The following is a 17,721-nucleotide window of genomic DNA, read 5'->3' as shown; positions in this document are numbered from 1 at the left end:
TTAACATGTGAAAGCGATATAGTAACAAGTGTTGAATCATGTGGTTTATCATGCTTGTGAGACTGGGAGCCCGAATCTCATCTCCAATGAAACTTAGTAAAATACAATCATTGTCCAAATAGCAGATTCTAAACATAATTATGTACGCGGAAGATCACCCGCAGCGTAGTAAAAAAACAATTATGAACAGATTTCAAATAAGTCTGCAGCAATATGACCGTGTAGTGCGTAAGAAAAATTATGGATATACAAAGGAGGACAAGGCACACTTGTTACAAAAGCTGATGTTTGCGTAATTCAAGGATGCTCGATATAATTTACAGGATGTGGATGATACTAAATTATGCATTATTCTTTTGTGTGATATTTCAAGGGAAGCAGTGGATGGTCGCATAACTTCAAACAGTGCTACAGAATTGGAAGATGTAAGATAACAAAATGCCAAACAACGCATCAACTTGGCATTGCACAGCAAAATGCCGAACTGGCACAAAAATTTGTAGATGAGATAAACAAATTTATCCCACTGTTCAGTTAACCGACAAATCGGGATTTGAAGAGAAAATGCATATGAAATGAACCCTGGAAATTAGAGGTACCAAGAGAGTTGTATTAAGATCAAATAACATCAACGCCTCAATGAATTTGTATACAATTATGCCGACTGTTAATCTGGCTGGTAAATAGGCTGGAAAGTTATTTATTGTGCCCCCATGATCTCGCAAGGGCAGTAAGGAAAATTTATATCACAGCAAGTAAAAGCGAGAAAATGGGAATAAGAGGACTACAACTATGGTACAAACACTGTTTTTCACCAATAGCTGGTCAAAATTACTTGCTTTGCCTGATTCATTGACTACATACCGAAACTATATTCCTTCAGAGCAAACTATCCCTCCTGAAAAATGTATGATATCGCAATTCATACCACCTGGAACCACTGGACAAATTCAGCCTCTGGATGTTTGTTTTTTCCATACCTATACAACATATTAACAGCTGTGCCTTAAAGAATAGCCAGTTTCATGATAAGCTTCACAAGAGACTGTTTCACATTTAGTTGGATGCCACTGCATCTCTTACAGGACTCAATCCAAATGAAGAGCTTCATCAAAATTAAACCTAATAATTTCTGACATATCTGTCAAAGCTTGACCAGTAGCATATCTAATAAATGAATGATAGTGAATACTTTCTTCGAAGTAAAATTCTTCAAACATATTACAAAATCCCTACACTTTGTCAACCAACTTGAGCCGTCAAGAACGTCTGCATTACCACCAAAACCTTCACCAATAGTGACAGCAAAACATTTAGTACGCGGGCTTATATACCACTTGGGTGCTGGATTTGCATTTAAAGCATACTCAATAACATCAACAGGTTGTGCCAGATCTTGCTGTGGCTGGAGAATATTTGGCTCCAGTTCAGCAGCGATTTCGACAGAGTTGGCACATGACAAGGACATACTGGACGCTGAGTGCTGCTGAGCTCTTGTAAAACTAGAGAGCTCGCCAGGCGGATTCAGCAAGTGCATTTCAGTGTTGCCAGTGACATCATCACGTGGCTGGTCACATTGCTCACCCATGGACTCAGACAATTCCAATAAGCACAACTCGTTAGTACTGTTACCAGATAATGTATTCTCACATCATTCATTTGCAAATGCAAGATCTCCTTCAATATATTCCCAGGAATTGCATGGTTGTGTTGATGGGAGCCCAAATAAAATGTCTTCCTCTCCAAAAATATTGACGTCCTCCATTTTTTTTGTGCAGTAAGTGTTCACAGTCTTCTTCAGCACATTTACACAATAAACTATCTTTAAAAGATTTTACAGGTGCATATAGTTCTTTCTCATAACTTACCATATCACTGATCAGTAACTGCCAATTTAAACAAAACATAATAGCTTTCCAACCAAACCTCTCCCATAGTGCTCAGAGCCATTTTTCCAACCTAACCTCACCCTCAGGCAGGGCTACAAATCAGTCTGTCAGCAATGTTCAGTGTCTTTATGTGTATGTGTACCACAAAGGCAACTACTTGTGTTTCTCAAGTGGAAGTATCTGTAATGACAGTGTTGGTGATTGGGGGTTTCATTGAATGCCATGTGCATTCTGCCAGTTCACATCACCCCATTGCAACAATATGATTCTATATGCTTTCTTCAAGAGAATAACTAGCTGAATATCCTGTTTAGTCTGTAACTCGTAAGGAGTTTGGCTTCAGTCTTGATGGTGTGAACATTTGTGCTCACTGTGGTGTGCCATTTTTCATTCCGTGTTCATGGTGCCAGTTAATGGTTTGTTCTGAACACTTCGTAATTGTCAACGATGTTCATTTCCTCGCTGTTTCTTCCCATCCCCCAAACCAACCAACCATATTTAAACGTTTTGGCTTCTTGTATACTAACATGCGTCCCATAGACGGTTGATCTCTGCACCTCACAGGCACTCATTTTCTGTTGCCCTACTAACTCGCATGGTGAGTCATTGGCAGCTAATATTTTTACTGTTATTAACTGTTAACACAACACTTTCAAATGAGCATCACTAAAGAATGAAACTGCAACCTCGCACCCAAGTTGTTCTTTGTAAGGCATTATAAAATGCCTGAAACAAAAATGCAGGATGATTCTTGTACAGAAGAAGCTGGCATGATGAGAAAGGTTACAATCTCGAATGCTGCTATGTGTTTTGTAAGAAGTGTCTTGGATTCCACTCAAGATAGCACGTCTCAAATGGCATCAACAAGGCTGGCTTTCATCAGATACCAGTACTTACAGAAGACATCACACCATAAAACACAGTAGTTGCAGCTAAACTATGGCAGCAAATAATGGACAAGGAGAAAACACTGTTTACCTTCCTTCAATGAATTTGTTGATTGTGACGAAGGTGTTGGCATCTGTCAGTCCATGACAATTGATGGTGTGTTGCAGGAACAGATGGCAGAGAAACATGAGAAAGGGATGATGAGGATGAACCAGAACCTTTACCAGTTCCTACAGTCCCAAATGCTGTTGAAGCAATGGACACAGTTAAGTGTTACGTTTTTTGAGTTTGAAGTTGACGAAGAAGTGATGAACACATTAACTATGGTGAGCAATACAATATTAAAATTAGGACACAAGAAGGAGTCTACTATTGAGACGTTTTTCAAACCTTTGTGAAGACAGGAATATGCGCTGTATATTATCATGCTATAGTGTAGTTAGGCTTACAAGATGTATAATATACTGATAGTTTGTTGAGATGAGAACCCCTATTCAGTTACCAGTAGTGATTAGAGACACTAACTCAACAATGTTAATTTGTGTTGAGAAGAGTAGCAAAAATTGCAATTTTTGCATATTTTTATTTTCTTATATTAACAGAATATTGTAGAACAAAAGCAAACTGGTGCTTTTCATTTATTTTTATTTTCTTCTTCACCACATGCCAGGTACAAAATTTGGACGCTAGAGAGTGTGCCCTCACATCATGTGATTTCCAGCTGGCCAATGGCCGAAGTGTACACATCCAATATATTTATACAATGTTGCCACTGAGCGAAGAGGCGCAGTGGTTAGCACACTGGACATTCAGGAGGATGATGGTTCGAACCTGTGTCCGGCCATCCTGATTTAGATTTTCAGTGATTTCCATAAATCGCTTCTGGTAAAAACCAGGATGGTTCCTTTGAAAGGGCATGGCCAATTTCCTTCCCCATCCTTCCCTCATCTGATGGGACAAAAAACCTCACTGTTTGGTCCCCTCCCCCAAACCAACCAACCATATTTAAACATTTTGGCTTCTTGCATACTAACATATAATTTTTTGTGTTTCTGGATTCGATTTTCCAAACGTGATCTCAAACATGTGCATTTTGAATTATAATTTATTGCTATAGCATTTAAGGGAGCATGTTGTTATGAGATCCCATATCACCCCAAATATGGTACCTGTAATTCCGCATTTTCACCAATGAAAAAAATCGAATCACTACCAAAATAAGGTATTTTTGGTAGCATATTTTCCTACTTATGAAGTCCAAAATCTATTGTCCTTTCAAAAACGTACTAAAGAGGTATCACTGTATATCCATTACAGTCCTTTTTGTTTCTCAGCCATGGAACATGTAATACTCCAAAGGTTTCTGTACTAGATTCTTGCTGTACCACATTACTTTGGGGCTCTCTTTCTTCCAAAACCGAGAGTTATCTATCACTAAACCATTTTTCTTGAAGAATATGTGCAATCTCTTTTCTTCTTCAGTTCTACTTTCCCATCCTTTTGCTCCCACTACATTTTCATGCCCTGGTCTTTCACTCCCAATATGTGCATTCAAGGTTGCTATGACTACTACCCATTGTCCATTCAACTGCTTTCGTAGTTCTTCACAAAGTCCTCCTTGTCTTGAGATGTGCAGCCCACTTGTTGGACATACATCTGAACCATCTCCATACTTCCCTTTCTCATTATTCTGATCTTTTTTATCCTATCACTTATCCTCTGTAACTCTTCTTTTGCACAATCCCTCACAACAACTTTCACTACCTTTTGTCTTTCCTCTTCATTTCCACCCCAATACAGTTCATAACCTTTCCTCCGTTTCCTACTGCCTTCTCCCTCCCATCTTGTCTTTCCCATTACTAACATATCCAGCTTTGTCCTTCCCACCATATCCGCTATCTCCTCTATCTTTCCCGTCAGTGTTCCAGGGTTCTATCTTTCCCGTCAGTGTTCCAGGGTTCAAAGTTCCAATTTGTATTACATGGAACGTTAAAAGTTTGAACACGCCAGGAACGTTCCAGACATTATTAGATGAATTAGATAGACACAATGTAGACATTACAGCTATTCAAGAAACTCGGTGGCAGGGGGAGGGTAGCATAAAGAGGGGTAACTATACATTTTTCTATAGAGGTGCTGAAGCTCACAGTTTCGGAACAGGTTTCGCAGTACAGAGAAAAGTGCTTCATGCAATCAAAGATATAAGGTTCATTAGTGACCGTCTATCAGTTATAGTGTTGTCCGGGAGATGGAATAGACTAGTAGTAATTAATGTACACGCACCAACTGAGGACACTGAAGAGGTTGTTAAAGACGGCTTTTATGAAGAACTAGATCAACTGTTGGATGAGTTCTCCCCGTACGATACAAAATTAATCATAGGTGATTTTAATGCGAAGATAGGGAAGGAGGAAGCATTCCGGCCTACAATTGGGAAAGAAAATTTGCATAACATTTTGAATGATAACGGCACAAGGGTGGTTAATTTTGCTGTTTCAAAAGACATGATTGTTGAGAGCACATATTTCAAAAGGACATTCATAAAGCAACTTGGGTCTCTCCAGATGGACACACCCGAAACCAAATTGATCATGTTCTTGTAGATCGGAGATGGCACACTAGTATAGAAAATGTTAGGACTTTCAGGGGAGCAGACTGCAATTCTGATCATTTTCTTGTAGTTGCCAAAGTTCACCAACGGCTATCTACAGCAACATCAAGGTGTCACAATGCAGAACTTGTTAGGTTCGACACTGACAAGCCAAATGATGAAAACTTTAGAAGCAGGTACATGATAGAAATTTCAAACAGGTTTGATGCTCTCAGGACACACGAAGACCAAGACGAGGATGTAAATAAACAGTGGATCACTGTGAGGAATAATATCAAAGAGGCAGCGAAGGTACAATTAAGAAGAACAGGAGGAAACCATGGTTTGATGAGAAATGCAAGAAATTGGTAGAGGAAAGGCAAAAAGCGCGATTAGATTGAGATAGAATGAGAGACAGAAAACGAGAGGAGTTCTTGAACTTGAGAAGGGAAGTTGGTTGAAGGCTACGGGCAAAGAAGAGGGATTATTTGAACAATCAAATTACAAAAATGGAAACAAACAGTAAAACAAAAAACATTAGGGAATTTTACCTAGACATAAATGGGTGTAGGAAGGGCTTCAAGGCTAGGACAAATGCGCTTCGAGGGGATGCTGGGGGAATGCTGAAAGACGCCAGTGCTATATTAAGTAAATGGAGGGCGTATTTTGAGCATCTATTAAATGTACACCAGGAAGCAGGAAATGAGCAGGCGTACGAAATACATACAGAAGAACCCCAGATACCTGAGCCAACGTTAAAGGAAGTAAGAGATGCAATCAACAAATTGAAAAACCATAAAGCACCAGGATCAGACTGCATAACTGCAGAATTAGTTAAAAATGGGGGACAGAAATTGGTGGAAGTAGTTCACAAAGTGATAACTAAAGTATGGAACTCAGAGATGATACCTAAAAAGTGGCAGGAGTCGATTCTGATCCCAATTTTTAAGAAAGGCGACAAAATGGATTGTAGTCATTATAGAGGGATATCGCTATTACCAGTATGTTCCAAAATTTTCTCAAATATTCTGCTAAGCAGGCTTACACCATATGCAGATGAAATTGTGGGGGATTACCAAGCCGGCTTTCAGAGGAACAGATCAACTATAGACCAAATATTGACCCAGCGTCAAATTTTGGAAAAGAAATGGAAATACAATAAACCAGTTCATAATCTTTTCATAGATTTTACAAAAGCATATGATTCAGTATTGCAATCAAAATTGTACAGAATTCTTTTGGAACTTGGAATACCAAAGAAGTATGTTAGACTTATAGAAGCAAGTTTGAAAAACACAAAAGGTAGAGTACGCATGGGGAAATTGGAGTCAGAAGAATTTGTAATAAAGAACGGACTTAAGCAGGGAGATGCCCTGTCTCCACTACTTTTTAATTTAGTCCTAGAATATATTGTACAAATGGCAGCAGATAATTCAGAGGGTGTGGAGTTAAATGGAAATATTAAGATATTAGGGTATGCAGATGATCTAAACACCATTAGCGATAGGAAAGAATCTGTAACAGCAAATGCGAATGCGTTAATCAAGGCTAGTGAAATGGCTCTGAGCACTATGGGACTTAACATCTTAGGTCATCAGTCCCCTAGAACTTAGAACTACTTAAACCTAACTAACCTAAGGACATCACACACATCCATGCCCGAGGCAGGATTTGAACCTGCGACCGCAGCGGTCGCGCAGTTCCAGACTGAAGCGCCTAGAACCGCTCGGCCACACTGGCCAGCACGGCTAGTGAAGATGTAGGTCTAAGGATAAGTGAAGATAAAACTAAATGCCTGGTTACTACTAGAATACCAACAGCAGTAGATCAGGAAATGTTAAGAGTTGGAGACATGCAGTTTGAAAAAGTGAACACATTTAAGTATCTAGGCGTGGACATCACTTCGAGAAATGGGATTATGGGCGGGAAATGCATGCTACTTCTCACTGAATAGCTTACTTTCATCACGGATATTGTCTAGGAATTTAAAGATTAGAATATACAAAACTATTATTCTACCAGTTATGCTGTACGGGTGTGAGACTTGGTCTCTCACTGTGCAAAATGAAAAGCCATTTCGAGTATTCGAAAACAAAATTTTGAGGAAAATTTTTGGAGCAAAAAGGGATGACATTAGCAGAGAGTGGCGAAAACTGCATAACAAAGAGGTTCACGAACTCTATTCAAGCCCTGACATAATCAGTATTATTAAATCACGTAGGCTGCGATGGGCGGGTCACATAGCTCGAATGGATGAGGGCAGGGCAGCGCGCAGAGTACTGGTAGGCCACCTAGAAGTAAAACGTCCTGTGGGGAGACCGAGGCGTAGATGGGAGGACAATGTGAAGGCTGATTTGAGGAGCCTAGGTATTGAAGGTGAATGGAAGGAAATAGCCCAAGACAGGGACAGATGGCGAAAATACGTTGCTGCGGGACTCTCAAGTCCGGTATGACCAGTCAGTAAGTAAGTAAGTAAGTAAGTAACTAAGTAAGTTTCTGAACTCCAAATAAACTTTCTTTCTTTAACAAAAATAAATTAACTTGTGCAGACAAGGTAGACATCTGATATGTTTACCGCAGGAGCTGAAGACTACCTCCACCACCTTGTGCCAGCCACCAGCTCATGCCAGAAATGAAGATTCTGAATGTCGCTGATGTGGTCTGGCTCTCACTACCCCATTGTCGCCCAGCCACGAGTGGAAATACCAAATGCAAATCAATGGTTTTGACATCTCAGTGCGGCACAGTCTGTCCCAATACATCTTGCCCCACCACATGGTGCTGCACCTAGTGTGCAGTAAAACTGAAGGCGCAGTGGCTGCCCATATGTGTGCCCCATAAATTAAAAAGACTATATCTTTTGTTCCTTGGGGCCCGCAGTGCAAAATATGTCATCTTTTGATGTGATTATTACAAATATCAGCCAGCTACACTGCTCTTTTTATTTTATAAATCATTCATGATGAGTCCATTTCGGCATACTGCCATCATCAGGGGCTCTGTAAATGCTAACGTATGCACATGGTCTTATTATAATAATCTGTAACTATGATCAGAAAACATAATACATCATGAGTAGTTAATGGTCTATAACTATGATCAGAAAAGTTATAATACATCGTTAAGTGTTTTTACCTTACTTGTGGAAATCTTTATAGGTTTTTTTAGGTTTATAGATTTGGTTTTAATCATGTTTTCGTCTGGTATTTGTTTCAGTTTTATTTGAGATTTTTGTGCTATATTTTTATTTTTTCTTAATACTTTTGTTATTGTCTATGATTTACAATGGTTTCTTGATGTTATGTCTTTGTTTTATACTCTTCATGCAGTTATCACTGTTACTATGGATGTGTGTTATTTAGTGTCCAATTTACTGTTTTACCCAGTTTCTTGATGTATACTGTCAAGTTTTCTATGTACTTTTTGTGCTTTAGGTTGGTTTATTCATTCAGTAAATTTGTGGGCTTGCTCCATGTTATGAATAAATTTGTATTTCCTCAAGAATGTTCATGAATGCTCCCTATTGCATAATATGAAGGATTTCTAGTGCTCCATTTATGGGCTTTATGTCATGTGTTTTTGTTTGTGTACATTGTAGAAAAGTGGATGGGCTGTGAAAATTTTATTCACTTTCTAAATCAAGAAACGGTAAAGTAATAAATTAGGGACGCTAAATAACACATCATAAATCGTAGACAATACAAAAAATTATTGCAAAAAAGTAAAAATATAACATAAAAATATCAAATAAAACTAACACAAATCCCAGACAAAAACCAAACCTAAAAAAATAATTTAAAAAACAACCGATTTTCCACACATCACTCATTTATAATGGTAATTTATGTAAACACGTAGTGTGGCTGATCCAATGTCATCTAAACTCTCAAGAGAAAAATAGCGTACATAAAAATTAACTAAATTCGGAGACAAGTCTCCAGTGTACATCTCAGGAGAAACTGATAATTCTAAAAAAATGACATGGCACTAAAGTAAAACCACCTAACAATGTATTATATTTTTCCTGATAATAGTTCCAGACCATTATATTACGACCAGTACTTACTTATGTATTTACATAGCACTGATGATAGCAATATGCCGAAATAGGCTCATCATGAATGATTTATAAAATAAAAGCCATTTAAAGAGGCTGGCTGCTATTTATAATAATCAACAAAGCAATAATTTCAGGTACCAGCAATAAATAAAAATAACAAAATGAAAGATATTTTTTTAGAATAAACATTCTGCGGCTTATGAGCACATAAACATTATTTTATTGTGGAATAACAAAACTACAAATGACAACAATTTAAATTGACATCAACATAAACAACTTCAGATATAAAAACAATTTAGTTTCACCATAAATACATAAACAAACCTATAGTGTATGATCATCACTGAGAAAGAAATTGATGGTAAAATAATGGCTTAATTGGCATACGGCTATAGCTATATGATCTCGATACCCGACTTCAAAGACTGAGGCAAGTGAACAAAAAGGCAATCAAATAGTTAAAAAATGAACATAAAAGCTCAAGTAAACTCTTTACTAAATGAGAATTTGTCTTGCAACATTAAGTCCAGAATGATGCTATTCACTGGTTAAAAACATTAAATACAAGATGAAATCCTAGTAATTACTCATAGGTCATACAAAAGATACGTTAAAAGTACTCTCAATGATATTGTTGCTCTTGTCTGGAAAAACAAATACATTTCAGAAGAGCAAACAAGTTAGCAACAGCAGCCTATTCAGGTACACAGATGCTGTAGACTCTCAACAGGGACTCTACAATGTTTTAAAACCATTATAGTCAGTAGAAAACTAATAGGAAACACCAGTCAAATCCTTCCGTTATATTTGCATTCACATAAAATATTGTTAAAATGCTATTACGTTTCTGCATCAATTCCAGAAATATTTCAGTTTGAACATCCTCATTCATACGTAAGCATTAAAATATTCATGTAAAACACACACTAAACATCTCACACTCATTAAAAAATCTTTGTACTACTCAAAGACACTGTCTAAACATTTGTTTTCCTCAAACAACTACTCTCGCCATCGGTGACCACACTGATGATTGCAGCATTTATAAAACGTTGTCATAGGCTCATCTGCAGATCGTGTCTGTATCTGCATAAAATAAGCACGAGGATGTGCACATCTTGGACACCGCTCTTCTGTCGAGTCAACATTTTCCCATGCTGCAGCACCTCCAAGCACATCATCAACCTCCTTGAGTCTAGGATAGGTGCGAGAAGAGGTTCTCTTTGTTATCGTGTATACATATGGGCAAGTACTGCATGCCATACGCATGCAATATGAAATCCCTTCTTCCACTCCAAGTATGTTCCCACAAGTTGGGCAGAAAACCAGCATGATTAATTGTTAAAATCCTATATATAAAGCAGAAAAATAATTGTTACTTAAGACAAAATACAGGTGGCAATTAAAGTGAGAAAAAAGCAATACCATACAGCAAAGAAAAAAAAATTACACCCTCCATGAATTACAAGCTCCTTCCTTATCTATAGCATAGATGTAGTTTATTGGAGACAGCTGACAACTTAATTTTATAAAAAATAAAAAATCATATATACTAGGTTCAAAGATGTCAACAATCTCAGACTGGAGAATGTCTCCAACCTGAGTTAGTTTCAGAGAGAGGGTGAGTCGTGTGATCTTTCTGATATGATTAACTAATGAGGCATTAAGTTTCTTGACCTATATTCTGACTGCAAATGATAATTTCTAATTCTGCAGCAACCACTTATTTTGGAGTGTGTTTCAAGTTTTTCAAGCAAGACAGGTACACACAACACAATGTGAGAAAGCTAAGTCAAAGGACCTTGCCAGTAAGATTCAATGAAGCCCTACAGGGTAGATCAACCCAAGATAACAAACTTTTCTTGTCACAACTTGTATCAAGCCTGAGTTCATTATCAAATGACAACAATTATAGATCAGAATATGCAAAAATTAAAAAAATGTTGGCACAATACCTAAAAGTTAGGCGTAATATTATCATGTAAGCAATGTCAAATCACAAATAAAAATAAGACCACAAATAACAACTGATACTTCAAATGCCATTGAAAATGAAAAAGTGGACACAGTCATAAGGAAAAATCAGTTTCCTGTAGAAAATAAGTGTCAATTTTGTTAAATTACATTAATTTTGCCTGTAAACTATGGCATCTTGGTCTAACAAGGATCCTCTTGAGCCCGAATTCGGAAAAGGCCAATAACATAATGAGATTTTCACTCTGCAGTGGAGTGTGCGCTGATATGAAACTTCCTGATAGATTAAAACTGTGTGCCCGACCGAGACTTTAACTCGCGACATTTGCCTTCGCGGGCGAGTGCTCTACCAACTGAGCTACCCAAGCACGACTCTTGCCCCGTCCTCACAGCTTTACTTCTGCCAGTACCTCGTCTCCTACCTTCCAAACTTTACAGAAGCTCTCCTGCGATGTACCATTTACATTCCACTTGCAGTAAAGTGGATGAGTAATGACAGATCCTGTACTTTTTGCAGAGGAGACAGGATCCATGGGAGAGGATAATACCTTAGGTACCTCTGGTACAGGTATCACAGGTACATGACAAAGCTCTGAGGACGAGACGTGAGTCGTGCTTGGGTAGCTCAGTTGGTAGAGCACTTGCCCGAGAAAGGCAACGGTCCCCCCGCTGCAGAGTGAAAATTTCATTCTGGAAACATCCCCAAGGCTGTGGCTAAGCCATGTCTCCACAATATATTTTCTTTCAGGAGTGCTAGTTCTGCAAGGTTCGCAGGAGAGCTTCTGTAAAGTTTGGAAGGTAGGAGACAAGGTACTGGCAGAAGTAAAGCTGTGAGGACGGGGCGTGAGTCGTGCTTGGGTAGTTCAGTTGGTAGAGCACTTGCCCGAGAAAGGCAAAGGTACCCCCGCTGCAGAGTGAAAATCTCATTCTGGAAACATCCCCAAGGCTGTGGCTAAGCCATGTCTCCACAATATCTTTTCTTTCAGGAGTGCTAGTTCTGCAAGGTTCGCAGGAGAGCTTCAGCAAAGTTTGGAAGGTAGAAGACAAGGTACAGGCAGAAGTAAAGCTGTGAGGACGGGGCGTGAGTCATGCTTGGGTAGCTCAGTTGGTAGACCACTTGCCCGCAAAAGGCAAAGGTCCCGAGTTCGAGTCTCGGTCCGGCACACAGCTTTAATCTGTCAGGAAGTTTCAAGGCCAATAACGTTTACACATTCAATGCCCCACATATTATCATGATGCAACCACAATATTGGCTGCCAATGGTAATGGTAGGCTGGGAGGGGGCAGGATGGGGGTGGGGGGGGGGGGGGGGGTGCAGACTAGAGATATCCAACTATGAGCACAGCATGAGGGTACAGAGCATAGTTCAATTGCTTAACCAACGAGTAACTCACACCAGTCCTACCCTGCTAGTGGTGTTGTTGCAAAGGAGAGAAATGGCAACAATAAACAAAGCAAACATCGCACTATATCTACAATAACCGTTGTCAAAGCTGACATTTTGTCAGAAAGGAACCCAAGGAATTTCACAGCGTGAGAAAGAAATAGCAGATGAAATATTAACATTTCTGCAAGATGAAGCAGTGGTCTGTGTAGTGTCATATACGCTCGACTGTGCAGGCAATGTGCATGAGGAGTACAATGATGATGATATGTCCTTAACAAGTGAAAGTGTTATTGAAACAGATGTCGTGCCATCTTTGTCAGACAGGGAGTCACAAATCCAGTCTCCAGTGAAAGTAGAAAAGGACAATCGTCCATGGAGCAGGTACTAAACATAATCACATGCATGGAAGATCAGCTGCAGCACAGTACAAAAACAATTTGGAGCAGATTTTGAATAACTCAGCAGCAATATGAACGTGTTGTATGCAAGAAGAACGGCGGATATTCAAGTAGGACAAGGCACACTTGTTACAAAAACTGGTTTTTGTGTGTTTCAAGGATGCTTGATATAATTTACAAGATGAACATGATAGTGACCTACTAATTTTAGGCACATCAAATTGCACACAACACAGATTACAATCATTTTGAGGGAAGCAGTAGATGGTTGCATAACTTCAAACAGTGCTATAAAATTGGAAGACATAACACAATGAAATTACAAATTGTCAACTTGATAATGCACAGCAATCTGCAGAATCGGCCCAATAGTTTGTAGATGAGATAAATACTCTTAGCCCATCATTCAGTAAGGAATTTGTTTTCAAATCCAGCCAATCGGGATTTGAAGAGGAAAAGCATATGAAAGGATCCATAGGTACCAAGAGAACCGTATCAAGATCAAATAATATCAATGCCATAACAAACTCATATACAAGTATTCTAACTCTTAATCTGAATGCTAAATTGGCTAGAAAATTCTTTATTGTGCTGTAAGAAGTTGGAGGTGCTCTGCCCCCTATGATTCTTTCTAATGTGCATGACCTTGCACAGGCAGTATGGAATATTTACATCACACAGTGGGAAAGTAGATGTAAGGAAACTACAGCTTGAAGATCGACAATGTCAATTTTGTGAAGTGTAATACATACAGCCCATAAAAAGTTGACCTCTGCAATTCCCGGACACTCGTTTTCTCTCGCCTTCCTGACGTGAGTTGTGAGTCACTAGTAGCTAATACTTTTTCTGTCATAATTGTTAACACATCACTTTCAAATGAGCCTTACTAAAGATTGAACTTGCAACGTAGTACTCAAGGGATTTCTTGTAAGACATCAGCACCTGTTGAAACCGTATAGAAACAGACAATGTAATAGGCTAACTTTCGTCTCAGGTTGGATGACTGCCAAACAGATACCACAATGGAGATGACAGATACTTCTACTTCAAGTGTCACTGATTCGTATCAATCACAAATACCTTCAACCCTACAGTTCCAGTTTTTTTTTTTTTTTTTTTTTTTTTTTTTTTAAAAAAAATAAAAATATCTCACAGGATTTGATATATCTTTGTGTGGATATACCATAACACAAAGTAATTGGCAATATAGGTGGACTGAATGGTAAAAAAAAGTGCTGTGGTTTTCCTCATAATGGCCTTCAATCTAGGTATTTCTAAAACCCTTTTTCAGGGAGTATATGTGGACATGGAAAAAAAATTCCTAGATTTTTCCTGGTTAAAAAAGATACTTTTTCCCGGGCGAAAATACACTTTTTCCATGCTAAGAGACAGTAGGTTTTCCGCAGATTTTCCCTCAGGAGTGTAAAACTTATCAATCCATTATATGGTTAATGTTTTATACAGTGACGCAGAACTTCTTGGCACTTTAGAAAGAAATAAAAAAAATGGGGAAGAGAAGTTTTGGAAAGCTCTTTAATGAAGAATAAGAAAAAAAAAAGAAGAAGAAGGAGAGAAGTTTTGCGAAGACCTTTGATGTGCAGCAACACATTCACTGCATATTTTCATACTACGAAAGTATAAATTAGAATTGCACCAGACACAGCAATTTAATTTCCGGAGCATTTAAATCGAGATTGCGATGACCTGTTGTAAGCCAATCTTATCTCATGCCACATGATCTCAACAGCCAACGACGTAGTGTAGTCAGCAAGTAGCAAGATCACTGTTACGTAGCGAGAACACACAAAGAGGAAAAGTTAATGGTTTAGGTTAATATATATAGTGTAGCTACAAGGAAAGCTAAGCTTTCACATATAATATTGGTCTCGAAGATTAATAAGCTACAAGAGAAGCTAAGCTTTCACACGTAATATTGATCTTTTTTTGCGTGTGTTATACTTTAACATACATTACACAAATGTGCCAGTAAATTTAAAATAATGAGATAAATGTCTGGTCTTCTGGACTCAAAATTCTTCTAAGTGGCTGGTCCTCAAAGTGTTCAGTTTCAAACGAGAATAACACATTCTGTGATTAAAGAAATTCACTCCACTTTCCCACACGTAACATAATTCATCTTGCATAAAAGGAAATTTACTTTGAAAGTAACACTTTTCAAACCACCATTCGCAATACTATCCCGAGACTGTTAGAAATATGTTCAATTTAGCAGTTGCCAGAGAGCACCAGAAGACAGGGATTACTGCGCGTGCACAGCTGCAGTGATGTAGGAAGCTCACATGTTCGTATATATAAAGCTTTGAGAGATCTTACATTATGCCATAAAAGAAACAGGACATCAGAGGATACTCCAAGTGCATTGGACATTTGTAAACCATACTAAAATGCATAGTTCAGCTTGAAGTGCACAATAGTTTGTCCAGATTTACACTGAAGTAGGTCCCACCTGATACAAGCTTTTCAGTGTGGTTTTTGGGATGTAAATTTTCTTGGGGTACCAGTACTGTACTATCTCATGTTTGGTTCTTTATTATCGCATAATGCCATACATGGCAGAAGATGAAAATGTGCAATTCAGTGAACAATTGGAACTAGCCAACACTGTGGAATGAAACCCTTCATTTCAAATAAATTGATTGCCTCAGAGGAAAAGATTAATAAAGCCAAATTTCTTTATCAAACTTACAAAAATAATTTCATTGTTCTACAAGGCGATTAATGCTTGACTGCTAAAAGCTTGGAAACAAAATAAAATCGGAAAACAAACTAATAATAATCTTTTGCCTTCCATAATTATGTGAATGCATTTTAATTCACTCGATAGCTCCCAGCCATAGAAATCCCTTTTGTTTCATTTGACATGGGACCTGTAAACGAAGAGGAAATAGCAAAATCACTTAATGCAAACACAGGTCACATGGAGACTATGCCCCCTCCCCACTTCAACTCTGACAGCTCTGTGCATGCACATATCTGGCAGCTAGGAAAGCGTGAGAAAAATTTCTCTCGTTAGCATCTGTCTGCTTGCTGCTATTGCAGATACAGCTAACAGCCACACTTCAAGTAGCCGAAAGCATGAGAAGGTACTGCCCATACACAAGCCAACTGTGCATTTGCATGAGCTTGCTGGCAACTGGTCAAACAAACCTAGTGGAAACAGCTGTGACTTCACGCTCATAGAAAGCACTCTATTGTTACAAAGTATTATATAGTCTTTACTGTTTGCAGACCCTTGTGCACACACGGTGTTTTGTTGTTGTAAATGGCGCATTTCCTTTGCAACCAAAGTTTTATTTTCTTTTTCTCTCATTTGTTTTATTGCTGCAGTTATTCTCCAGCAGCAGGATAAGTAACATTCTTTGCTAGAGTATCAATTCTTACCAGTCAAAATCACAAAAATTTAACTGAAAACTAAAACAATGAAAAATTCCCATAATTCTGAAAAATTCCCGAGTTTCTCCCAGATGAAAAAATTCCCGGGTTTTTCCCAGTTGTCCCGCATCGTTCATCTAACTATATGTTATTCACCATCTCAATATGCTCCTCAACTAAAAAGTGGATTTTGAGATTTCTATATTCTTGCAGTCTGAGAAGTTATGGAAAGAGCCTCCATTCTCTGTAACACGCAATGTTTCACCATTCCACTTGAAGGTTGTCACCGAAACACATACAAAGTTTATGAATCAGACTAACAACATCGAATGGCCCCAGTTTGGGAGCCAGAGGTCTGTCATATACAAATCCAGTAAGTGTCAGCTGTATCTGTCTACCATCCATCTATACGCAACTCACCTATCCACACATTCTCCCCTCCCTCCTGTTCTCCACGTGTGTGTGTGTGTGTGTGTGTGTGTGTGTGTGTGTGTGTGTGTGTGTGTGTGTGTGTGTGTGTTTTTATATTTCTTCAGTGTAACTGACATTTCTTCAGTGTAACTGATAAAATAGGGAAATAATGCTAAATCCATGACATGGGTATAACACAAACTCTGGTTGTTTCTACAAAGGTAAAAAATGAAGGGCAATTATTTATTTACACAATCTCTGAAAACTGAAATACAAGCAGAAAGATACAAAACTCAGATGAATAATTATTCAGCGACAAATAGTAGGATAGTCTTGAAGAAACAATTTCTGCTCCTTCCAAGCACATTTGAGCTTATAATTCCTTCAAATAATGTTCAAAAGAGTTATATATCAGAAAATTACGTACTTCTTAATCTGAAATGTAGTATTTTGAGCTCAATGATGTTGGCAAAACAGGCCTGCGGAGATCAGGAAATTCACGTTGAGTATGGTACCTCCGTTCTATGACTTTGTCAAAGAAACGACTTAGTTTCACAGCTGAGCTGGAACCAGCTGCGAGAGATCTTGTTTGAAGGCAGTCCTGCAAGAGAGTAAAACCCTCATTAATGCCTCAGAAAAGTCTAACAATATTCAGTTACAAGTAACATATCGTAAAACTGAGACAAAATCACTTTAAAAACAGAGAAATCCTGTCAATAATTTGCAAA

General features: G+C 38.4%; 1 protein-coding gene across 1 annotated transcript in view; it reads right to left on the bottom strand.

The window, feature by feature from the left end:
• Positions 1–10,640: 10,640 nt before the first annotated feature.
• The window catches only part of LOC124711339 (rab-like protein 3), a 51,711-nt gene continuing 44,630 nt past the window's right edge, over positions 10,641–17,721 (bottom strand). The window contains exons 5-6 of the mRNA XM_047241375.1: positions 17,421–17,594; positions 10,641–10,779 (exon numbers count right to left, since the gene is read on the bottom strand). Coding sequence (XP_047097331.1) covers positions 17,424–17,594 — 171 coding nt within the window. The 3' untranslated portion in view covers positions 10,641–10,779; positions 17,421–17,423. The remainder of the gene's footprint in view (positions 10,780–17,420; positions 17,595–17,721) is intronic.

Source organism: Schistocerca piceifrons, chromosome 8 (assembly GCF_021461385.2).
Source record: "Schistocerca piceifrons isolate TAMUIC-IGC-003096 chromosome 8, iqSchPice1.1, whole genome shotgun sequence".
NCBI classification, from domain to species: domain Eukaryota; kingdom Metazoa; phylum Arthropoda; class Insecta; order Orthoptera; family Acrididae; genus Schistocerca; species Schistocerca piceifrons.
This window is presented reverse-complemented; position numbering and strand designations above follow the sequence as displayed.